This window comes from Pyrus communis, chromosome 11, assembly GCF_041283825.1.
Source record: "Pyrus communis isolate YQ-2024b chromosome 11, ASM4128382v1, whole genome shotgun sequence".
In the NCBI taxonomy this organism is placed as follows: Eukaryota; Viridiplantae; Streptophyta; class Magnoliopsida; order Rosales; family Rosaceae; genus Pyrus; species Pyrus communis.
In genome coordinates, this window is record NC_142575.1 from 6,419,457 (window position 1) to 6,443,903 (window position 24,447).

At 38.3% G+C, this 24,447-nt stretch overlaps 2 protein-coding genes, 1 long non-coding RNA gene and 3 pseudogenes across 8 annotated transcripts; 1 reads left to right on the plus strand and 5 right to left on the minus strand.

Moving 5' to 3' along the window:
* The first annotated feature begins 1,266 nt into the window (after positions 1-1,266).
* On the plus strand, positions 1,267-3,627 carry LOC137743721 (uncharacterized). The gene is made up of 5 exons (XM_068483667.2): positions 1,267-1,462; positions 1,704-1,798; positions 2,777-2,858; positions 2,961-3,046; positions 3,233-3,627. Exons 1-5 carry the CDS (start codon positions 1,421-1,423, stop codon positions 3,486-3,488), a joined length of 561 nt encoding a protein of 186 aa, XP_068339768.2. The 5' UTR covers positions 1,267-1,420; the 3' UTR covers positions 3,489-3,627.
* Positions 3,628-4,991: 1,364 nt separating this feature from the next.
* Positions 4,992-7,517, minus strand: LOC137743719 (scarecrow-like protein 30). The gene has a single exon (XM_068483665.2). It carries the CDS (start codon positions 7,337-7,339, stop codon positions 5,309-5,311), a length of 2,031 nt encoding a protein of 676 aa, XP_068339766.2. The 5' UTR covers positions 7,340-7,517; the 3' UTR covers positions 4,992-5,308.
* A 6,171-nt stretch (positions 7,518-13,688) lies between these two features.
* Positions 13,689-14,823, minus strand: LOC148692784 (uncharacterized). Its single transcript, XR_015953326.1, has 2 exons — positions 14,283-14,823; positions 13,689-14,047 (listed from the first exon to the last, which is right to left on the minus strand). It is a non-coding gene; the product is annotated as an uncharacterized LOC148692784 (long non-coding RNA).
* A 607-nt stretch (positions 14,824-15,430) lies between these two features.
* Positions 15,431-18,018, minus strand: LOC137743718 (scarecrow-like protein 30 pseudogene; annotated as a pseudogene). Its single transcript, XR_015953325.1, has one exon. The product of XR_015953325.1 is annotated as a scarecrow-like protein 30 pseudogene (transcript).
* A 422-nt stretch (positions 18,019-18,440) lies between these two features.
* Positions 18,441-21,020, minus strand: LOC137743720 (scarecrow-like protein 30 pseudogene; annotated as a pseudogene). 3 transcript variants are annotated; one of them, XR_015953323.1, is made up of 3 exons: positions 20,947-21,020; positions 20,763-20,823; positions 18,441-20,638 (listed from the first exon to the last, which is right to left on the minus strand). The product of XR_015953323.1 is annotated as a scarecrow-like protein 30 pseudogene, transcript variant X2 (transcript). The 3 variants fall into 3 exon arrangements; XR_015953324.1 differs by having other exon boundaries at positions 18,441-20,632; positions 20,947-21,017; XR_015953322.1 differs by lacking the exon at positions 20,947-21,020 and having other exon boundaries at positions 18,441-20,632; positions 20,763-20,918.
* An 839-nt stretch (positions 21,021-21,859) lies between these two features.
* Positions 21,860-24,431, minus strand: LOC137743127 (scarecrow-like protein 30 pseudogene; annotated as a pseudogene). Its single transcript, XR_015953772.1, has one exon. The product of XR_015953772.1 is annotated as a scarecrow-like protein 30 pseudogene (transcript).
* Between the last annotated feature and the right edge of the window lie 16 nt (positions 24,432-24,447).

Genomic DNA, 24,447 nt, shown 5'->3' on the forward strand with positions numbered 1-24,447 from the left:
TGATTATATCATAAGAACAAATCTTGGTTACGAGGTTTGATAAAAATAAAAATAAAATTACCACATTGGTGGTCTTTCGATAAAGTTGTAGGTTCTTGCAAGGGCTTGAAATGTTTAGCTTGGTTACTACGACGCTGTATAGACATTCTCTTATGGAACCCTAGCACTAGAATTGCCAAATTCCTACCACTAAAAACATGGAGTAACCGTTGACTATGACAATGCTGACTTGGTTTGTGATCTCCGTGGGTGCTCGTTAAACGGAACTCTGCACTGGGTATATCCCTCAAGAATTGTCTGTTTTATTTGTTGTGCTTCAAAAGAGTGAGTATGATGGGAATTCATACTACCCTGTGTAATAAGTGCTTGTGAAAAGAATCTTGTTAGTATTTCTTCAATTCAAAAGTATCGTTTTTATTTTCCATTTTCGTATAGTGTTTGTAACGGGTTCGAGTCGTGGTAAGCCTCTTTTCAAAGCAAGAGTAAAGGTGCCTACAATAGACGTTCTTCTCCGATCCTCGCAAAGTAGGGAGTCTTATTGGTTTGGGGTCACCTTTTTGTGTAGTGTTTGTAGCAATTGAGGGAGGAAAGGGATAGATTCATTTAACGATTGGGCGTCAAACTTTTTCGTTCTTTTTTTTTAATACGACTGATACAGGAAAGAGGTTCAAACCTAGAATTTTGGTTGTAAGCATCGATGATCTTAACCACTTGTGTTGAATTGAAATAGAGCATAGAAGGGTTGACAAACGTCAAATCTGATAATATAGTTTGAAATCTATCAATATTTTGGAATCCACTAAAAAATAGAAAATCTCTTAATTTGATCGACGATAATATGCTAAAGTTGTATGTTCTGAACTTGAAAATCTAATTAATAAAGGAAACAGAAGAATATCCTAAGTAACAAAAAAATAAAAAAATCCCAAATAACGGATGAGGATCTATCCGAATCTTTTTGTGGGGGAACTTATCGTCTTCATTCATCGTACTCGTACGATTAATTTTCGTCAGATACTAATAATTTAAAATAATTTTTACAGTAAAATAACAGACACGATAAAATGGTTCTTGAAATTATTACATAAAAGATTCAGATAGGATCGTATTCCCTGAGTAACTAGTAAAAAGGAAACCAAATTCTTATGGAACAAAGAAAGGAGAATTACCCCAAAAACCCTAAGCCCAAAAGAAGCCCATTACTAGAGAGGGTCAAATTTGTCCTTTCGTTCGGTAAATTTCCCATTCGTCCCCAAAAGATACCCTAGTTTCCTCCCTCTTTGCCTTCTCCTCCCTCAGTTGCAGAAGAAATAAAGGAAAGCTTTTTCCTTCACGGCGGAGCCTCCGCCAGAGAAATTCCAGCTTAAAGTTATCGCCTTCAGTTCTTAGTTGGATTGCATAGGAAAAAACCAGGGCTAATATGGCGAAGCGAGAGCTTTCCAGCACTCTCAGGAACTTAAAGGTAATAAGAAACGAAGAAATTTGAAATTTTTGTGGTTTTTCGATTAATTTTCGGTATTTATTTCTGTTTTAAATTATTATTTTGATAATCCCACTTGGAATTTGATCTGGGTTTTGCTAAAATTCTTCTTGGGGACTTTTAATTTTAATTTTCATACTTTCTGATGCTGCTGTATTTAGTTTTTCAGATTAATTTGTTGTAATGGGGTTGTATTATTAATTCTTTAGTGTAATTACTGTAGTTTATGCAAAGAGCAACTCAGAGAGAGGTGAAGAAAGAAGAAGATGCCAAACCTGCTGCGGATTTTGCTTTCCCTGCCCGTCAAATAAGAAAGTGGTAGATTTTCTTTCTCTTTGTTTCTTGTTCTAATGTTTATCTAAAGTTTGAGCTGTTTTGCCTATTGGATTACATTACTGAATAGAGTTTCAGTGTAGATCGTCGCTTCGTAATTGTTTGTTGTTTGATAGTTCGATGGGAAAGTTTATTTTGTGACCTAAGTCGGTGTAGTATCTGAGAAATTGAAGAAATTATGGATTTATTGGTATTGAAAAATTGGGTCTTAGGCAAGGTTCGGTGGGCTGAAGCCTAGCGGCTCAGCACGGCCTAGGCGGATTTAAGTAAATCTATTATATTTTGTGTAAATAGGAGTCCGTTTATACTTAAAATATATATAATTTCATCATAAACTGCAAGATAGAATGACATATTTATGAAGTATTGGGACATAATGAAAACATTGGGAACAAGCGTATAATGTGTGTTCATTTAAGTATTCAACAAGTCTTTACAATTTATTGAAAAAAAAATAAAATGCAAAATGAAAGCTATCTATTTTTTGTCTACGTGAGTCGCAACATAGTCGAGTGCCTAGGTGGGTCTGGGCTTAGGGGGTGTAGGCGGGCGCCTTAGCAGGTCTAGGCGCCCTTTCTTAATTTTCAGACGCCTAGGCATTAATCGGGGCAGTGACCAGCCGCCTAGCACCTATGCAAGGCTTAGGCGGCGCTAGGCAAGAATTTTTAGAACAGTGGTCTTAGGAGAACCAATTTGTAGGACCTAACTATAAGCTACAACTTTGAGTCTTCGAGGAGCTAGTTTTACATAATTAGCATCAATAAAGTAAACCCTTTTGAGGTCCCTTAGTGTCAAGGCAAAGGCATTAATGTCTCAATGTGGAAGCGCAAAGGCCTCGATTAAGATAACTCCATGCATTGAACCGGAGACAATTACATCTGCCTGCTATAGTAATTCATTAGTTACACTACTCCATCTCCTTTTTTCTTAAATTTTACTTGCTTCATGTGGATGGCTGTGCAGTGTGGTCATAGTGGAAGGTGACCCTCAACCTGAAGCCATTAGGGGGCGGATGTCATTTCAAAGCTTCAATCCATCGATTGATGTGAGTAAAAGGTTCATGGACCTTAAGATTTTTAATAGGATTGGCCTCTTGTGTACTTATTGATTGGCTTTATTTTCACCTCACAAAGTGCTTTCATGATAGAAACTGAATCAAGTATCGGAAAACCCTGGTCAGCCTGCTGCCCCTGCCGCATCTTCTGGCGTTCAAAGTGAAAAAGTGTCATTTAGGTGGGTAATTTGAGATTTCAGAACTTGAATTTTTTTTTTTTTTTTTTTTTGTTCTTTTGTCTCTTTTAAATGAAATTTTTTCGTCCATTTGTATTAAGGAGACTAAGAAATATATGTTGGCAAAAATATCTTCTAAAATTTGGCTTCTGCCCTCCTATCTTCTTTCTCCTATTTGCATTTCAACAGAGAAAATGGGTCCTCGATGGATGAAGCAGAGTGCTCAAATACTAATAAGTCGAACAGTAAGACTAATGGAGACCATAAAAGAAAACAGTCTGAAACAGTTTCTGGGAAACAACATCCAAACAAGTCGCCCAAACTTAATCAAGGTGATCAGCAGCCATCACCAAATACAAGTAAAGGTTCCTTCAGGAAACCAAAGGGTGACAACCTGAACTGGAACGTTCTTAGACCATCAAAGGGTCAAAACAAAAGAGGTTGAGCATTAACTAGGTTATTCACTTATAGTTGTGTGTACTTAATTTTTGAATTGCTTTCAGGCCCTATCATTTGAATCTGTAATCCTGTTGTCAAATATTTAATGCTTGGTTCTCATAATTCAAATTTGTTAGATTTTAAGATGATCTGGTTTCTCTATTTTTAGTATAATAACGAGTTCTAGCTCCAATCTATGGTTATTGATATATTTCTCTTAAAGCTTGCTCATTTTATCTTGAACCTGCTATCCAATCAGTGATGCTAGGATATTTTAGATGCAGGAAATTGTGGTTATTTGTTAGTATTTTTAACCTCTAGTGCTTAAGGCTAGTTTTTTTCGTATCTGCTTCCATGAGTATGAAAAGCTAAATGCACATAGCTATACCATTACTTATTACAGTCATGCTTTTAAAACATTGATTACATTACTATGAGCTTTGCTTTGGTAACACAACCCATCCTGAACTATTAAGTACCATTTTTTTTTTCGTAAATTAATTTCGAATCAAGTTTTCCATATTCCCCAAAGGAGGGTAAGAGGCCGCTGATTAATGTGCCTTTATTGGTTCATTTGTAACTTGAGGGGGAGTTCAGGATGCTGTAGTAGGAAAAGCATATATGCATTACATCTAAAAAGGAGTGGGTGTCACCCAGCGCTCTTCGTCTGCATTAGTATCCTAATAGGGATTGTACATGACATTTATCTGTTAGTTTTAGGAATTGTGGAAGTTTATTAGTCATGACTCATGCGTTGATATTATGTTTCAAATTCATAAATGGTCTTGGTTTAAGACAGAATATTTTCTTGTAAATCCTGTTTCAGCTAGTTGATTGATTTCTCATCCCTCTTGTTTACTACCCATCTTCGATGCATCGCAATGATTTGAGTACTATGATTCCTTGCAAAGTACAAATATTTTCTTGGATGAGGCTTGAGCATTATATCATCACTTGACTTTGTAAATTTACGGGTGAAAGTATTCACCCTTTTTTTTCTTCACTGTCCCGTGGCTTTGCAGTATATGTTTACATTTTCCTGAAGGCTACTTTTTGTGGAGTTGTCATGTGTGGACAATTTTTTGGGTTGTTCGCTTGGAGAGAATGGTAGCATTTTCTTAGGGCAAATGTAGGAAGTGAATATTTTGCGGGCTAGGGTTGAATTTTGGGCATCCGATTGGACTTCAGTCTTTAATTTTGTTAGAGATGTTTCGTTCTGTATTCGGCGCTGATTAAAGGGGTGCCATCTATTTCAATTTTTAATGATGATTCTGATCAGCTGGTTATTCGGTTCCAGTGCTGGTTACATGTTTAGTTTTCGAACAAAAACGTAGAGTTTATAGCTTTGCGTTTTTGTTACTTCTTGTTTGTGGTTCAACGATTAGGTTACCGGCATTACGATAAGATGCAAGGGAGAATTGTGGTGAAGATACTGTGGTTCCTAGGTTTATCAGCAGGTTTAGCACCCAGGAGAATACGTATGGTTATCCGATGCATTTATCGATCGGTCTTCAAGACATAAAGATAGAACTTTCATTAAACTGGACTATTAGTACACCCAAATCAGATTGTAAGAGAGGGGATAGCTAACCTTAGCCACTCTACTAACTAGCACATAAGTTATAACTACATATCATGCTCATAAGTTCTAAGCAGCACTACCTAATCTAAGCCCATAAAACTACTCTCCGGAAGTCCGAAAACCAGCAGAAATCGAGCTGACTGCTAGTGCGAAACACATTTCCGGCATTGCCTTGCATTTGATGCACAAGAAGCCAAACAGGTGCCCTTGTTACATCGAGGTTGCCGTAGCGCCTTTTGTAACTCTCAAACAGGTTTCCAGTACGAAATGGCATGGACTATCCTGCCCTTCCATCCCTGCAACACCCACATGCCATCTTCGTCGACGATGAAATCCTTATGGTAATCTCTCTTCACCATACTCCTGACTAACTTCAATATCTCCTGGTCCGACGGTAACTGCCTGAACCCAGCTCTCTTGTTTCTAATCTGCCACTGCTTGTAAGTCTCTGGCCTTTCGACCCTCCTTGAACCCTCACATGCTATCACATTGATAGCATTTCTACCATACACTTCTCTCTCATAGAGCAGCCTATGTTGATCTTCTCGCGGCAAAGTCTCGTCAAACATGTCGAACAGGGAAGAGAAATGGAAGAGCGCCTCCTTGAAGCGTGTGTCGAAGAAGGGTGCATTGTAGGATCCATTGACTACCCCATGGATGAATATATCCGGGTTAATTTCCCGGATCAGCTTCAGAACTGTATCCCTCGGACAGTCTGTCACAGTTTCATCGGGTAGGTTCTTTAGCCGGTACAAGCAGTTGACTACAGTTAACTCATCTCTGTCGATTTTGATATCCTCATACCGAATTGTTTCCCAATTCTTTGCTATGGCAGTGTACTCGAACTGGACATTGAACCTCTTGCAGTAATTCTCTAGGCGGCGCCCTGTCTGTTCAACCCTTTCTGAAGGCCGAAAACCTGGTTGGGGAAACTCAACTCCAGTAATACGAAGCATGGGAGGTCCGCCATGTCTCTTGGAGAGGCCTTTGATGAGGCAAGGCCATTGGTAGCCATAGAGGACACCGAAATCAATGATGTGAAGCCTCGTCGCTTTCTCCGCTAGTTTCAGAATCGTTTTGTTAGCATACACATTCGACATCTTGAGGAAAGGGCAAGCCCTGATGTAAGTCTGGTAAGCTTTTAAGAGATCAGCAGCTGACATCTGACTGTTGGGAAGGGAATTGTAAGAGGGAACGACAGAACCCAAGCGCAGTTCGAGGCCATCTGCCAAGTAATGAGCTAATCTCTGCGTGCCATCGCCGTAGGGAGAAGAGTTCAGCCTTATCTGCTGGAGTAGTTCATTTGCATTCCTTCTGTCATAGCTTGCAACAGCTTGTGCACATTGAGTCAGCATCGACCATAAATCAACCATCCCTGCATTGTCGTCTGGCTTTTTCTTGCGTGTTTTCTTGCCCTTCGATCCTCTCGACTTCCCGTTGAGCTGCAACTTCTCGCTTTCCTGGGGAGAACATGAGTTGGACTCTTGTTTGTCAATCTCACAGAGCAGTACCTTATCAAGCAGCTCCGGTAGTTCCATTTCGTCAGCATAAACCGCTGAAAGCTTGTTGCTCCTCCCGTCATCTACAGAATCCTCGTCTTCCCTCTGGCGATTCTTCTTGCTCCTTGATCCATTCTCCGAATTAAAACTCACATCCTTACCCAGCGGCTCCCTCGGCGCCATAACAAACGATGAGTTGTGTTCCAGATGCGCGATTTCACCGTCACCGCTCGAAACCAAAGGGTTTGGAATTTGGGCAGGAGAGGACTTGGAAACATCTTGAACCCAATCCCAATCCGATCCAACCCAGTTTCCAGCAGCAACAGAGCCAGAACTGCTGTGATTACTGCCCTGGTTCGGGCTCTCAACATATCGATACACGGAATCAAGAAGTGGACCAGTTGAGAAGGGATTCTGCTCCTGAACAAGCACATCATGCAGTGATTTTTCAGCAGCTTGGAGGGCCAAACATTCGTGCAGCATGCAGGGCTTGTTCTCCAAGTATTCCTCTTCCTCCATAAGCATCTGACTTATGTACCTGAGAATTTCATTGGATGTGTCACCGCTGTCCGGAGAATCCACCTCCGAGCTCACGCCCGGCGACGAAGATAAATCACTAACAGGGTCTGGATTGACAAGGAAGAAACTGGGATCGGTGAAATCATGGTTGGCTTCAAACTCATGAACAAGATTGGGATTCGAGTAGGCCGGAATGGGGGCTTGCTCGAACACGAATTTGTTCATGGGACTTGGAAGTTCATCCAGAAAGGTATCCATAACCTAACAGGATTCAGAAACAAATGAGAAATCTGAGTGAATGGAGACTAGGAAGAGTATGGACACATTGATATACATACATATATATATATATATATATTAAAATAGCCGCCAACTTGGAATATTTAAGGGCTTCAACGAACAATGATGGATGTTCTATGATATCTTTAAAATAATAAAATAGGAACGGTGATGATTCTTATGAACAAAATATCTTGACCTGCTGCCAAAACTTTTATCTGATCATACCTTCCAGGAAATGAGAAAGCTCACTTTTTTAAGTTTGGCTCATATCACTTTGTACTATGATCTAATAGTATTAATTTTCATTTGTAAATGAATGATCTTAGGTTCGATTCTCGTATAAAGGCGAATTTGAATCATATTATTGTTAGTCCATTGTAAGTTATAGCTCACTCTCTCATCTCATTAATGTAGATAATATTGTTTGTTCAAAAATAAAAAATCTAGCTTGGATTAATAGATTAATATGTCATCAAAATGGATCGATTTTGTTGGGAGGAAATTAGAAAATTTTATATGAATCCATTAACCTTTTTATACACCAAATTTAAATTTTAAATGTGCATTGATTTTTACCTTATTACATAATTACCATCAAGTACAAAATGAAATTAACAATAAAACTAAAATTTATCAATAAACCCAAACTCAATCATAAAACTCTACTATCACGCAAATTTTATGTTATGTTTACTCTAGCTAAAAACCTAAGATGCTCTTACCCAAAAAAAAAAAAAAAAAAAAAATAAATAAGAAGCTCGTTTTGATCTATACATGGTGATTTTGAAATTTTAAATCCGCTAGCTAAGATATTAATCGATTTATGCAAGTTTTTGTTTTCATTTGGTTTCAATTTTTTAAGAATCCAGATGCCTGCAAAAAAGACTTTAGCCAGGTAAAAGGAATACCAATTAAGTTGTTTTTTTTTTTTTTTCGTTTTCTTTCAAGTTTTTTTAGGGTCTAGGAGTGAAGGGTTTCAGCCATATGCGACTTTCCATGGACTGCGCATGCATGCTTTTCTGCAAGGTAGCCATGCGATTTTCCATAGTTGCAATAAGTGGCAGATCCAGAATTTTAGTATTGGATGGTCCCAATTTTATAGAAAAAAATAAAAAATAAACAGACCAAAATAACACTGAAAAAATAAACGACAAAGTCATTACCATCTATATGTCTACCAAAATAAGAATAAGTACAACTACATAATGTATAACTCTGATCGTGAATGCAAGACTATCAAAACTTTTACGATTAACATATAGATAAACATTGTGTTGAACACTTGAGTGACAAGTTCTTACAACATGCACTAATAAATACTGGCTGGAAGATTTGAGGAATCCCAAAGTATCCTTGCTAGTGAATGAGGATCCTCGTTAGATCATCTTTTTGAGAATTTTGATAATTTTTCAATCACATTCGTTCGTCGTATATCGTGCAGTCAGTTTTCGTCTAGTACTGTTTATATTCAATTTAAAAAAAAAATTACAATAATTTTTTACCACACAATATATAATAAATGAATGTGATTAGAAAATCTTTAGAATCCCCACAAAAAAAATCCGACCAGAATCCTCTCTTCCTGCCAGCAACCAAATGGGAAAGGTACATGGGAAAAGGCAAAAGGGTCAAAGGTAAAACGAAATGTTTACTTGAATGAGAGTGGGCCCACTTAATTTACTTTTTCCTTTTTATTAAAACCTCTAAATTGTTTTTTACCTGGGAATGATTAAAAACCGAATCACGTGGAGTCTAGAAAATGTCCAATCACAATAAGAAGAGCAGTCGGCAGTGCTTTAAAAACTTTTCTGTTATTGGCTTGGCTTGAAACGGTGCGTTTGGCCGAGTCATTTTAAAACAGAGTCCTCCTCTCTTTCTGGTGCTCGGTGGTTTCAATGGGCCTTTATCTGAGCTTGCGGGTGGTCCTGGTCCCTTAATAGATCCGCCTCTAGTTGCAACCGTGCATTTTTGTATCTGCATAATTTGTTTTCCTGTGAATTATCTTAATATTTGTTGTTAAGACGATTTCTTTTGTTTTCCTGATAATAAGCAATTATCAATGCACCTGCACTATTTTTCTTTTTGTTAAATTTTGATTATTATTAAAGAAAATTAGAGAGTTCGAAACTATTACAATAACTTAGTAGAGGAGAGAGTTTTAAACCTGAGATGTGTGTGTGGAAACTCAATACTATATTCACTAAGATATTCGACCACATGCCAATGCACCTGCACTAATATCTGGTAATATGTTCATAATGTTTTCTCTGTAGGAGTATGATAGCTTAGCTTATAAGCCGTGAATCATTATGAATTTATACCAACACAAGGCGATTAATTAGTGCTTTTTTTTAGAAAAAAATTTTGTTTTTGTTTTATGAAACTGTTCACTGTTGACATGGAATTTCGCGTAGTTTCTAGTTTTGTTCTTTAATTCATTGTGCAGATGAATTTCACATATTGTGAGCCCGATAAGTTTAAATGTTTAACGAATTTATGTGTTTTTTTTTCATATTTTTGAATGAGTGTAAAGATAGATTTAAATATTGAATTGAGTTTGTGAGAGTAGCTTAGGTAGTAAATTTAGATTTAAAGAGATATTGATAGTTTAATTAAAAATAATATGAGTGTCGAGGATGTAAAGAGAGGTTATGGGTGCAAATCAAATTTCCCAAGAATTTATTGGGCATATTTGAAAGTTCTTTTAAAATAACTAAAAACGCTTTTGGATCACCAAAAGTGCTTCCAATAGTGTTTGGCGGAAAAAGTTAAACATGCTTTTGGGTTGAAAAACGCACTTGAAGTGCTTTCTAAAAGAAGTACTTGTTATGCGCTTCCTTCATATTGGTGTTTTTCCATAAAACGCTTGCATTTTTCCTAATTTTATTTTACTTTTTTTTTTAAAAGAAGCACATAGAACCGAGTTACAAACATTTAATACAAACTAGAAATTGGAAGGTCACTAAACATGTAATAACCTATATTATGTAAATCACCAATTCGTATTCTTCATTGTTTGTGCTTCGATTATGCTTGCGATAAACATGTGCCCCGTTTTACTTGTGTCGCTAATTATACAATAAGTTGTATACAACTCACAGTTTAGTGTCTATTTTTTATTTTATGCGCTACGGTTCTCTATTTGATTAAAAATATATAATCGGTTCTGTTTGCAAGTGTAACACAATCTATTTAGTATATATAAACACAAAAGCATCATGCTTTCTTTACAAGGTTGAATAATTCTTTATTTATGAGTATAATACCAGTTCATGATCAGATTATGTGAATCTGCATCAGAACTCAGGTGACTTAATTAGTGCGGTGGCTAATGAATGATAACCCTAAAATAAATGGATTAGGTTAATAACAAAATGATTTGCATGTATTTTATGGTAAGAGTGGAATATTATTACAGTTCCTTTTAGCTTTTGCTTTCACTAGGTTATTAATTTAAGCTTTGATTGGCATCAGCAGAGACAAAAGGTTAAACTTGATTGGACAAAGCTCTCATTGTTTAGTACTAATCAGATCAATAATGTTGTGTATTATGATGATTAATTAACAATAAAACATTAGTGATTATCTTTATGCTTTTGTTGTTTGGGTTGGATAACCAGATACATCGGTATGTAAATGTGATTAGGGTGGGGGGACCAAAGAGTCCACGAGATGAATTGTTTTTGTTTTGTTTTCTTCTTCTTTTTTGATATTCATTGGGAGAAACATCGTTGTATCATGATGAAAGTTTGTTGTCTAGTTATATGAAACGTGATACAAATCGTTTTCATCGGAAGCATTTTTAATTTCAAACAGGATATAGTCTTTAACGCTACAGTATGAGACCACCAGCACAATTTGGAATACCATTATTTAAAGTAATGCTCCCTTGTTGAGCTTGCGTTCTCAAACAAATGTTTATATTGTCGTACTGTGAGTTTAAATATAGTGTCTTGTTATGTATTTATGGCAAATATGTTATAAGCAACTGTTTATGACCAAAAGCTCTTTCAAACATGCCCTAAGTTCTGGTGAAGAGACGGACAAGGTATCAACCTTTGGATTTTTTGTGTGGGCATTTTGATATAAACACCTCGTTTTAGAATGTCATAGACTAAACATCTCTTCCTTTTAAAAATTTGATTAAATATTTTTCCTTTGGGACAAAATTTTATTTTATTTGAAGTTTATTATTCTTCACGTTTCTCTTTGTCAACTGTTCTTTCTTTGTTAACCATTTTATACTCCTATTATTAATGCATTTATTGTTCATCTCTTTATGGTGATATCAAAATTTTTATTGTTTATTGTTATATTTGTTTTAATAAATTAATTATAATGTTCCAAAATTGGTTATCAGGTACATAAACATAATATAGGTACGTTCGATTGTATGGTTGTTTGATTATATAAGTACGTTTGGTTACCAATAACATGTATATATATTTGGTTTATGGTACATTTGAAACATAAACGAACCAAAAGTCGATACGTTTGTTATCAACGGATCATATATTTTAATTACTTTATTTTACTATTAATGAGGAATTACTTTAATTAATTTTTATAGAAAAAGTAGGGAGTTTTAATTAAACACTCATTATATTGTTCACTTTTAACGTTAAAGACATTTTAAACCTAAAAAGTCACTCATGGTACAATTCACTTGCACCTTTATTTTATCATTTTAATTAAAACTAAAGTTTTTGAGGAATTTTAGTTAGTTTTCCTATAAAAGTAAGCATCGGAATTCAAGAGATTGGGGAAATAACATACTTTTACACTAATGACATGTAATTTGAAAATAGAAAAATAGTGATGTGGCAAGTGGTGAAAGCTTCTTAATCAAATCTTAAATAGGAACTAATTCAATACTAAATTAGACTGTACATTGTGTGACTTAACTAAACTTCATTTTCCTCTAATGTAAAAGTATCGATGTATTAAAAAAAATGCAAGAAAATCTAATTTCTCCTATTTTTCGCACTAGTGTCACGAGGCTATGGGACACATGACACACTAGGAGATCCAATATATATGGCCTCTTTCTAGACTTTTAGTCAAAAAAATGTTTATATTATTATATATTGAATACAAATGACACATTCAAACAAAAATCAACCTAATCAATAGATCAAATTCACACTCTAATAACATAAGTATTGTTTTTTTAAAACCAAACAGTCTAGCAAGGCAATGTTTCTCCTACCATATAATCATGCATAAACTATGTGCTGTACTAAAGCCAAAGATGGCTTCTTCTAAACCATGTGCGTTATCCATGATATGGTGCAGTGGGCGGCTACCTTTAAGATAGGGTCTTGGTCTTTTTTTTTTTTTTTGTTTTTACAGATCGCCTACTAAGAGAAATCGTTGGTAGCGGAATTCAAATTTAGACCTTAACTTAGTGGGAAAAAAAAAAACATCTTTACCAACTCAACCATCCCTAATTGGCAATTTGTCTTTACATTTTATTAGAATGGGCCAGATTCATCCAATTTGATGTGTATCTATCTATACCTAAAGACAAAAGATATGGTTGGTTGTTTTCCAACCAGAACAGTCTCTTGAATTTTCAGAGAAGGGCCTTGACTTTTGATATATATGGTTTGACTCATATGCATGGAGATTAGAATATTTCTCATCGCTATTTTTGTTTCTTTGTTTGCCCGACAAGGAAACAATACAAGGAACAAAATAGCAGAAGCAAACCCGGATAAGAATCTTGAAGTTTGACTCAGTCCTCTACACCTTGTTTCTCAAGCGTTTAGTCTAAACTCTCTCTCTCTCTCTCTCTCTCTCTCTCTCTCTCTCTCTCTCTCTCTCTCTCTCTCTCTCTCACTTGAATGGTATGCATTGTACATTAGGTTGAAAGACTGTCAATGATGCATAGCAGTTATCGCGACAGTCCTATTCGGCTAGCTTCTTGAAGGTTACAAGTTGAATGTGTGTATGTAGTAAAATCATGATTTTGACTGCATAATATTTAGTTTTGAGTTCATCACTACTCGCTTTGATTCGTTGGTTCAAGTTCTTAAATCTGTTAGGCCGTATTAAAAGTTTTCGTCAAGTTTAATCCCTGATTCCTACGTAACTAGTGAGTTAGAAGTTACATGGTGCCCATTGTTGAATTATAAGCAGCGAGTTGATTAGTATTAGTGAATAAGCCATGTATTTAATTGTGTATTTGTGGACATCGAAATTTCGGTGAAATGAATGTTGACCAATAATTAAAATTTCAACGCTCACGTGTCACATAAATTTTACATGTAGCGTGTGACTCAACAAAAAATCGAAATAAATTGGAAAAGTCATCAAATAGGACACGTGTCAATACCTGGCAGAAATGATTTATTTCATCTGATTATTTAAATCCAAAAATCAAGTTTTGGAATTCTATAAATAGGAAGCCAAGGCTTTCATTTTGGGGAGAAAAGAAAGAAAGAAGGGAATTTACATCACACCAAAACCTTGAAGCCTTGAAACTCTAAAGCTCTCAAGCAAATCCCGAAGGATCAAGAAAGCTATCTTCGTTCTTCGTCAAATCCTCCTTCAAGGTCAAGCCCCAACGGCCCTTGAAGAACTTCCACCGACTCAAGATCAAGCCCCGACGGCCCCTTGAAGAAAGTGTTCATCATCCGTTCATCCTAAGATCAAGCCCCAACGGCCCTTTGGATCAACAACCTCAACAAATTCATACACCCATTCTTCAAGATCAAGCCCAACGCCCATTGAAGATCCATTCATCAACTGTTCATTCTTCAAGATCAAGCCCCGACGGCCCTTGAAGAGAAGTGCTCATCGTTCATCATCTGTTCATTCTTCAAGATCAAGCCTGACGGCCCTTGAAGAGAAGTGTTCATCATTCATCATCCGTTCATCCTAAGATCAAGCCCCAACGGCCCTTTGGATCAACAACCTCAACAAATCCACACATCCAATCGTTCTTCAAGATTAAGCCCAAAAGCCCTTGAAGATCCGCTCATCCATCAACCTTCAAGATCAAGCCCAAAAGCCCTTGAAGAAATCCATACACCCATTCTTCAAGATCAAGCCCAACGCCCCTTGAAGATCCATTCATCAACTGTTCATTCTTCAAGATCAAGCCCCGACGGCCCTTGAAGAGAAGTGCTCATCGTTCATCATCTGTTCATTCTTCAAGATCAAGCCCCGACGGCCCTTGAAGAGAAGTGTTCATCATTCATCATCCGTTCATCCTAAGATCAAGCCCCAACGGCCATTTGGATCAACAACCTCAACAAATCCACACATCCAATTGTTCTTCAAGATTAAGCCCAAAAGCCCTTGAAGATCCGCTCATCCATCAACCTTCAAGATCAAGCCCAAAAGCCCTTGAAGAAATCCATACACCCATTCTTCAAGATCAAGCCCAACGCCCCTTGAAGATCCGTTCATCAACTGTTCATCCCTAGATCAAGCCCCGACGGCCCTTTGGATCAACAGCTCATCCACAAACCTACACCCTACGAAGATAGAATCAGAGGATCAAATTACAAAGAGATTGTAACCCCAAAATCATTAATACAAAATATATTTTGTACACGGTATTCTTGTTTCTTGTTTCAGGAATTTTTCGTGTTTACAGTATTCACTTGTGCTTAATATTGCCAAGTATAAAATTCAAATATGTAAAACCATGAGTGCCATGTGTAATGATCCTAGTTATTAACTAAATGAGTGGCTGAGATCTGTTTCTAGCGAGAGAGAGAGAGAGAGAGAGAGAGAGAGAGAGAGATCCAGCTTAAGTGTTTCTAACGGTATTATTCCCTTTCTACACAACTTGTGTGGGAGCGAGAGAAGCAATCACTGAGAATAATATTTACTCAGTAATTTGCAGAGACAGAAGCAACCATTTCCTCTCCCTTGTGCATTCATCTTTCTTCGATTCCTTCTTCCAAAATATCAATCAACTGAGCTATATTTCAATCAACACTTACACCCATAATCTGCAATTAGGTTGCGCAGCCAAGTAGCCGCGCTTAGGGTTTTCCGACTAAATTCTTACAAGCAGCATTTTGATCAGAGAGGTTTGTCAAGAAGCTGAAATGAATAAAGGAAACTTAACAAATGAACTCATAAACCATGACTACACGCAGTGCACATAATATAGACAACTCGAAAACTCGAGAACAAAAAGATTACAGATTTTATTACTCATCCACGACTGTAAAAAAATGTGGCCTAGATAACATGATCCAGCAACTAAGCAGGTTTCCAGAAAGCAAGACCGAAGATGATTCTGCCTTTCCATCCCTGAAGCATCCAATCGCCATCTTCATCTATTCGAAAATCATCATGATAATGCATTGCCTTGAGCATAATCTTCACTCTTTTCAAGAGCTCCTGGTTTAACGGCACCTGCTTGAACCCAGCCCGATGATATCTAACCTGCCACTGCTTGTATGTCTCGGGCCTTTCAACTCGTTCCAGTCCTTCACACGCGACGACATTCATTATGTCTTTGCCATATATTGCCTTTTCAAACATCATCCGCTGCTCATCTTCGCGAGGAATAGTGGCCTCAAACATATCAAACATAGCAGAGAAGTGGTAGAGTGCCTCTTTGAACCGTGTGACAAAGAAGGGTGAATTGTATGTCCCGTTGACAACTCCGTGAATGAAAAGGTCCGGATTAATTCTTCTGATCAACTTTAGGACAAGGTCCCTCGGACTGCTCACCACCACGGTTTCATCAGGTATGTGCTTTAACCGATGCATGCAGTTAACCACAGTTAGCTCATTTCTGTCAATTTTAAGATCCTCAAGTTGGATAGTCTCCCATTTCTGTGCAAAGACCTTGTACTCAAACTGGACATTAAATCTTGCAGCATATTTTTTCAAGCGACGCCCCGTCTCCTCAACTCTTTCTGTCGGTCGAAAACCTGGTTGGGGAAGCTCAATTGCTGTCAAACGTATACTAGGAGGTCCACCATTTCTCTCCGAGAGGCGTTGGATAAGGCAAGGCCATTGGAAACCATACGAAATACCGAAATCAACAATGTGAAGCCTTGTTGCTTTTTCAGCTAGTTTAATAATTGTCCTGTTGGAAAAGAAGTGTAACATATGCTTGAAAGGGCAATAATTAACATACATCTGGTGGGCTTTTAGGATTTCAGCGGCTGGTGTCTGTATACTCAGAAGAGGTGAATATGATGGGATTCTGGCTCCCACCAAGCGCGCCTCTAGGCCATCAGCAAAGTAATGAGCTAATCTCTCGGTTGCATCACCAGAGGGGGAAGAGTGCTTCCTTATCTGCTTCAGTAGTTCACTCGCACTTCGTTGGTCATAGCTTGCCGTGGCCTGTGCACATTGAGTTAGCAGGGTGCTAATATCCACAACTTCCTGGTAGTTATTCTGTTTCTTCAAGCGTGTTGTTTTAGACCCTTTTGACTGTTTTTTAGGCTGCAACTTCTCACTTCCCTCACTGCTCAAAGGTTTGTCACGAATACAAGACGCATGCGTATGATTCACATGACAGAGTAATACCCTATCAAACATTTCTTGTGGCTCAGTGTCGTCGCCTAAAGCAGCTGACTGCTTGTTGCTTCTCCCTCCATCTGCATAATCACCATCCTCCCTTCGATGATTCTTCTTTCCCTTCAATCTGTTTGCTGAGATGTTGCCATCATTCTCTGGCTCTGGTGCGGAATTCCTCCTCAGTGTGTTATCGCCCGGGGGAACTAATTGGTACCTCTCCAAGTCAATGATTCCATGTTTCAGGTTTGGAACGAGATTTCCTGCCTCCCCAACTCCTCCAAAATTCCCAGAAGTTGAGTTTGAAACCAAAAGGGTTTCTGAAGAATCGAAAACTGAGTCTGCCTTAGCAGCCATAGAATCATTACTGCTATAACTCTGTGAGGAATCATCATCTGAGTGCTCAAAGCTTTGGTACACCGGATGAGGCGGTTGGTCAGGCGAAGGAGGATCCTTCGGATTAAGGACATCATAGAAAGATTTCTCAGCAGCTTGGAGGGCCAAACAGTTCTGCAACATGCAAGGCTTATCCTCCAAATCTTCTTCCAGAAGAATATCACTTATGTACTTGATCACAGAATGATTATAGTCACTCATGTCAAAAGAATCTCCATCTGATCCCGGGTTCGAAAACCCGGAATCAGTTGGATGCTCCGGGATTGTTGGAAGGAAAAGTGGATTGGTGGGTTCATGATTCACTTGGAATTGAGTAGAACCAAATTGGAAGTTTTTCATGGGACTTGAGAATCTTTCAAAAAGAGTATCCATAAAAACAACCAATTTAGCAGAAACTGGTCAGATTTATCAGGTTTTTCCAGAAAACCCAATTGAGATATTGGAATCTTGAAACCGATGGCCAAGAAAAGTTGGGGAAAACAAGAAAGTGATATAATTTCAATCTTATATTATGCAATTCACTCACAAAATAAGATATCAATCCAATTGGGTAAGTGAGAAATACTCAGAAATATATACAGATTTGTGGTTGTGGAACATCATCCAACAGGTTATGAACAGAATCAAGATTTGAACAAACAAAATTGACAATTCTCAGAGTACCTCTTGGTCTTTTGAGCTGCAGAATACTTCACACCTGAGAAAAATGCAACAGTGAATTAGAAAATTTGATTGCAGGTATATACAAAAATTATATATATACATACGTAGTGATTATCCTTTGTTTCAGTCTTTATTCTTTAACTCTTAATGTCAGTCAAAGTCAACAGCCACCAACCTGCCTTTGTGTCTGTATGTGGAATTTATGGGATTTGCGTTGGATGCTTGCTCTATACATCAACACTTTCTTTCAAGACAATTCGCATTTTTTGTTCTAACTGGTCGTATCGTTTGTCAAATAAACTACAATTCTTACCATAAGTGGTAAGTCATACTTATTATCAAACTTATTTGTCATATGTGTGCTACCCCAATATTATGGCGTAACTAGTGCATCGAATATGCACGTAGTAAATTATACGAAATTGGTATACAAATGATACGAAATTGATATACAAATTATAGGCAATTGATAAGAAATTTGATCAAGCTCCATAGGCAGAGATGGATAAGAGAAAATTAAGAGTGAACAAGAAGCTATAAGATATATTAATAATTCAAAGAGAATACAAATCTTGGCAACCACATTGTGAAACTCCTAAGCAGGTTTCAAAGCACAAAGTGCCATGACAATTCTTCCTTTCCATCCCTGCAGCATCCAGTGGCCATCTTCATCGATTCGAAAATCATTGTGATAACGCATCAACTTCAGCATAGCTTTCACTTTCCTCATGAGCTCCTGGTCTAGCGGCACCTGCTTGAACCCTGCCCGCTGATACCTAACCTGCCAATGCTTGTATATCTCCGGCCTTTCAACTCGTTCGAGCCCCTCGCATGCTACAACATTCATTATGTCTCTACCATATATTGCTCCTTCAAACATCAGCCGGTGTTCATCTTCGCGAGGAATAGTGGCCTCAAACATATCAAACAGCGAAGAGTAATGGAAGAGTGCTTCTCTGAACCGCTTGACAAAGAAGGGCGAATTATATGTCCCATTGACAACTCCGTGAAGGAAAAGGTCTGGATTTATTTTCTTGATCAAGTTAAGGACAGTGTCTCTCGGACTGCTCATCACGACTGTTTCATCAGGTATGTGCCTTAATCGGCGCATACAGTTAACAACAGTCAGCTCACTCCTGTCAACTTTAAGATCCTCAAATCGGATAGTTTCCCATTTCTGAGCAATGACATTATACTCAAATGGGACAACGAATCTCTTAGCATATTTTTCCAAGCGACGCATTGTCTCTTCAACCCTTTCAGTAGGTCGAAAACCTGGTTGGGGGAGCTCAATTGCTGTGATACGAAGATTAGGAGGTCCACCACATCTCTCGGAGAGGCGTTGGATCAGGCATGGCCATTGGAAACCATAAGAAATACCAAAATCAATAATGTGAAGCCTCGTAGCACTTTCCGCCAGTTTCATTATTGTTCTATTGGCGAAGAAGTACAACATCTTCGTGAAAGGGCATGAAGTAATATACACCCGGTGAGCTTTTAAGATTTCGGTAGCTGGTGTCTGCGGGCTTAAAAGAGGAGAATATGAGGGGGTTCTGGAGCCAGCCAACCGCGCCTCTAGGGCGTTAGCAAAGTAATAAGCTAATCTCTCGGTTGCCTCACCACAGGGAGAAGAGTGCTGCCTTATCTTCTTGATTAGTTCACTCGCAGTTCGCTGGTCATAGCTTGCCACAGCTTGTGCGCATTGAGTCAGCATTGTGCACAAATCAACTAATTCCCTGTTCTTATTCTTTGTCTTCGATCGTGCTGCTTTAGAAACTTTTGGTTGCTTGTTGCACTTCAACTTCCCACTTCCACTTTTGACAGACTGATCATCAGAACAAGACTCAAACGCATGCCTCGCATCCTTATAGAGCAAAACCTCATCAAACATTTCTTGTGGCTCGGGGCCATCAGCAGAAGCAGCGGACTGTTTGTTGCTTCTCCCTTCTTCCGTATAATCGCCATCCTCCCTCAGGTGATTTTTCTTTGACTTCAATCTATTTGTTGAGTTGTAGGCATCCGATGAAGACTCAACCGGACAAGATTGGACATGAGAGGTTTCTGAACCCGAAACCGAGTCTGTCCTAGCAGCAACACAGCCAATACTACCATGGTAACACTCTGTGAAATCATCATCTGAGTTCTCAAAGCTTCGGTCCACCGGAAGAGGGGATTGGCTGGACGAACGACCCTTCGGATTAAGAACATCATAGAAAGATTTCTCAGCAGCTTGGAGGGCCAAGCAGTCCTGCAACATGCAGGGCTTACCCTCCAAATCTTCTTCCAAAAGAATATCGCTTATGTACTTGAGCACAGGATGATTGCAAACACTAATATCAAAAGTATCTCCATCTGAACCCGAGCTCGAAAACCCGGATTCACTTGGATGGTCTGGGTTGGGCGGAAGGAAAAGTGTATTGGTGGGTTCATCGTTCACTTGGAATCCATTTACAGGAATCTGGGAAGATCTCGAATCACTGGGATTGTGGTCCAAGTTTGTTGGAAGAAAAATTGGATTGGTGGATCCATGATTTCCAAGATTTTGATTAGATCCATGACCAACAGTGAATCTTTCCATGGGAACATAAAATCTTTCAAAAAGGGTATCCATAAAAGAATTAATTTAGCAGTAACTTGTCTGGTTTCTTAGATTTGAAGAACCTCAGCAGTGGTGTTGGAATTTTGGAACTGATGACTAGGAAGCTTTGGAAAGGACTGCAGCTAATTGAGAGAGAGAGAGAGAGAGAGAGAGAGAGAAAAATATCAGCTAGTAGATTATGAACAGAAATAAGATTAATCAAGAAAAAAAAAAAATATTGAATGAAAGCTGAAACTCTTTGTAAACCTGGACATCCAGAAGTTGGTTAAAGTAGTGTGCTCACTTCTCGTACTGAAATTTGAATCCACTTCGATGTAGTTGAGATTTGATTAGTTAGAATATCGCTCGAATGAAAAATAAAACCTGAAATTCTTCACTATTTGTTGTCTAAAATCAAAATGAATCGAGAGTCAGTGGAGGAAGTATAAACCTGTTCACAGTAATGAAATTTCCATCTGGGGGAGGTCCTTTCTCCGAAAGTAGGACAAAATCAGCCGCCACCTTCTAAACAAAGTGGGAAAAAACTATATAGACATATATAGTGAAAAAGACCCTAAGCGTAAAGATGAACTGCACTTGGGCTAAAACAACAATATGTGTAAATCCACGTGGGATTATTATTGTCAACTTTGAATATTCACTACAGTAATTTGTTTTTTAATAGACGGTAGCAGTTGATCACATTTTCGATTATTTTATAGATCTTTGAAAATTAAGAAAGAGCACATAGACAAAACAATAATATGTGTAAATCCACGTGGGATTATTATTGTCAACTTTGAATATTCACTACGCTAATTTGTTTTTTAATAGACGGTAGCGGTTGATCACATTTTCGATTATTTTATAGATGTTTGAAAATTAAAAAAGAACGCCTAGATATTCCTAGGCGCACTCATCTAAATCACAACTCTCATTTAGATAGAAAATAGTGAACTTTTATTTTGCATTTTAATTTTTCAATAAATTATTAGAGACTTGTTGAATACTTGGATAAATATTCATTATATGTTTGCTCTCCGTGTTTTCGATATGTTCTAATACTTTATAATCTATATGTCATTTATATTCCACTACAATTATATATTTTTTAAGTATAAATAATTATTTATTTATATGTTATATAATAAATTTAATTAATTAAAAAAAACCACTAGACCCTATCTAAACGCCTAAGCGCTAACCCCTACCTACCGCTTGAATAGCGCTTCGTGTATTTTAGAACAAACCTCTTGCAATCGTGTTAACGTTTACAGTAACCCGGAGAACCAAATGATTATATTCAAATACCCAAAAAGCAAACAGCAACAGCAGCCTCCCTGCTGATATTGACTAGTAACAGGTAAAAGTAAAAACATTTCCTTCAATTTGGACAAGATTTGAAAGGTGACATCCGTTTCTTCATTCAATATGTTGATTGAATCTAGTGTGTAAACGAGACGTACAGGAAATATTGAAGATACAAGAAAATACAGATTTTAGGCATCACAAAGTGCGACTCCTATGCAGGCTTCAAAGCAGTAAGTGCTAAGACGATTCTTCCTTTCCATCCCTGCAGCATCCACTGGCCATCATCTTCAATTAGGAAATCACTATGATACCCCATCACCTTCGACAAGGTCTTCACTTTCTGCAAGAGCGCTCGGTCCAACGGCAGCTGCTTGAACCCGATCCTCGCATACCTAGCCTGCCACTGCTTGTATGTCTCCGGCCTTTCAACTCTCTCCTGCCCCTCGCACGCTACGACATTCATTATGTCCCTCCCAAATACTGCTCTTTCAAACAGCATTCTTTGTTCATCTTCGCGTGGAACAGTGGCCTCGTAGATATCAAAGAATGCGTGGAAGTGGAAGAGTGCCTGTTTGAACCGTGTGACAAAGGCGGGCGCATTGTATGTTCCATTGACAACTCCGTGCATGAAAAGGTCTGGATTGATTCTCTTGATCAAATTTAAGATAGCATCTCTTGGATTGTTCGCCATCACTGTTTCATCAGGTATTTGCTTCAACCGGAACATACAGTTAACCACGGTCACCTCATTTCTGTCAATACGAATATCCTCCAATCGAATGGTTTCCCATTTCTTAGCAATGACATTGTACTCAAATGGGACATTGTACCTCTCACAGTATTTAGTTAAGCGACGCCCCGTCTCTTCAATTATCTCTGCAGGTCGAAAGCCTGGTTGGGGAACCTCAATTAATGTGATACAAAGTTTAGGAGGCCCGCCGGTTTTCTCTGAGAGACTTTGGATAAGGCAGGGCCATTGCAAACCATAACAAATACCGAAATCAATAATGTGAAGCCTTGTCGCCTTCTCTGCTGTTTTCATAATTGTTCTGTTGGCAAAGAAGTGCACCATCTTCTTGAAAGGGCATGCAGTAACATACACCTGGTAAGCCTTCAAGATTTCGGTTTCTGGTATGTGCATGTGCATCATTAGAGGACGGTAATATGACGGGTTTCTGGCAACAGCCAACCGCGCCTCTAAGCCATCAGCGAAGTAATGAGCTAATCGCTGGGTTGAATCACCGTAGGGCGAAGAGTGCTGCCTTATCCGCTTGAGTAGTTCATTTGCAGCTTGTTGGTTATAGCTTGCCACAGCTTCTGCGCATTCAGTTAGCAGTTTGCAAAGGTCTACTACCTTCCCGTTGCTGTTTTGTTTCTTTGCACGTGATGCTTTTGATCCTTTTGACTGCTCCTTATGCTGCAACGTCCTATTTCCCTTGGTTTTCGAAGATTCATCATGAGAACAAGAGTCAGGTTCATGGTTCACACTCTGTAGTACCTTATCATATATTTCTTGCAGATCAGAACTGTCACAAGCAGCAGCTGACTGCTTGTTTCTTCTTCCTTCTTCTGTGTCATAGCCATCCTCCCGCCGATGATTCTTCTTTCCCTTTGAACCATTTGTTGAGTTGTAGCCATTCTTCGATGCCAAATCCCGAATCAGTGTGCAAGGACCTCGAGGCCACTGATCAGAACCTGAAGGCATTAACTGGTCCCTCTCAGGGTCAATGACTTCACAACTTTCTTTTGGAACGAACTTGATTCCTTCCTCTACAGAAAACGAATCTGAAACGAAAAGGGTATCCGATATAGGCTCAAAGAGTGAAGACTGGACATGACAGGGTTGTGAAACATCCCAAACACAGCCGCTATTAGCAGAAATAGAGCCATTACTGCTATAAAAACTGGCAACAGAGCCATCACTGCTATGAAAACCGACATCGGAATCCTCAAAGCTTTGGTACACAGAAAAGGAGGGTTGGTTGAGTAAAGGAGGGTTTTCCGAATTAAGGGCATCATGAAAAGATTTTTCAGCCATTTGGAGGGCCAAAGATTGCTGCAACATGCAGGCCTTACCCTCCAAATCTTCCTCCAGAAGAATATCGCTTATGTACTTGAGCACAGGTTGATTGCAATCACTGATATCGATATTATCAGCATCCGAACCCGCGCTCAAAGAAGTACTTGAAACACTAGGATGATCGAAGTTGGATGGAAGGGAGTTTGGGTTGGTGGATTCATGATTCTCTTTGAACCCACCTGCAAGATTCTCATCACAACAGACTGAATTCGAGCCATCGCCGAATTCAAATCCTTCAATGGGGGCAGAAAATCTTTCAACATAAAGGGTATCCATGAAAACAACCTATCTAGCAGGATTAGCTCAAAATTCTTATTTTTCAAGGCTCAGAAGTGATGAAATTTGGAACTGATAACCAAAAAAGGAATGAAAGAATGAAACACTAAGAAATCTTGCAGAGTACCTGATAACTTGTGGAACAGTACAATGATCAGACAGATGCTGTTTTTTTCTTTTACAATAAAATCTGCAGAGACATCTTCATACTGCATATTTTAATGAAACTTCTGGGAAGGTCTGAATTCAAAAGTTTGACAAAGTCAGTAGCCAAATTTTAATAAA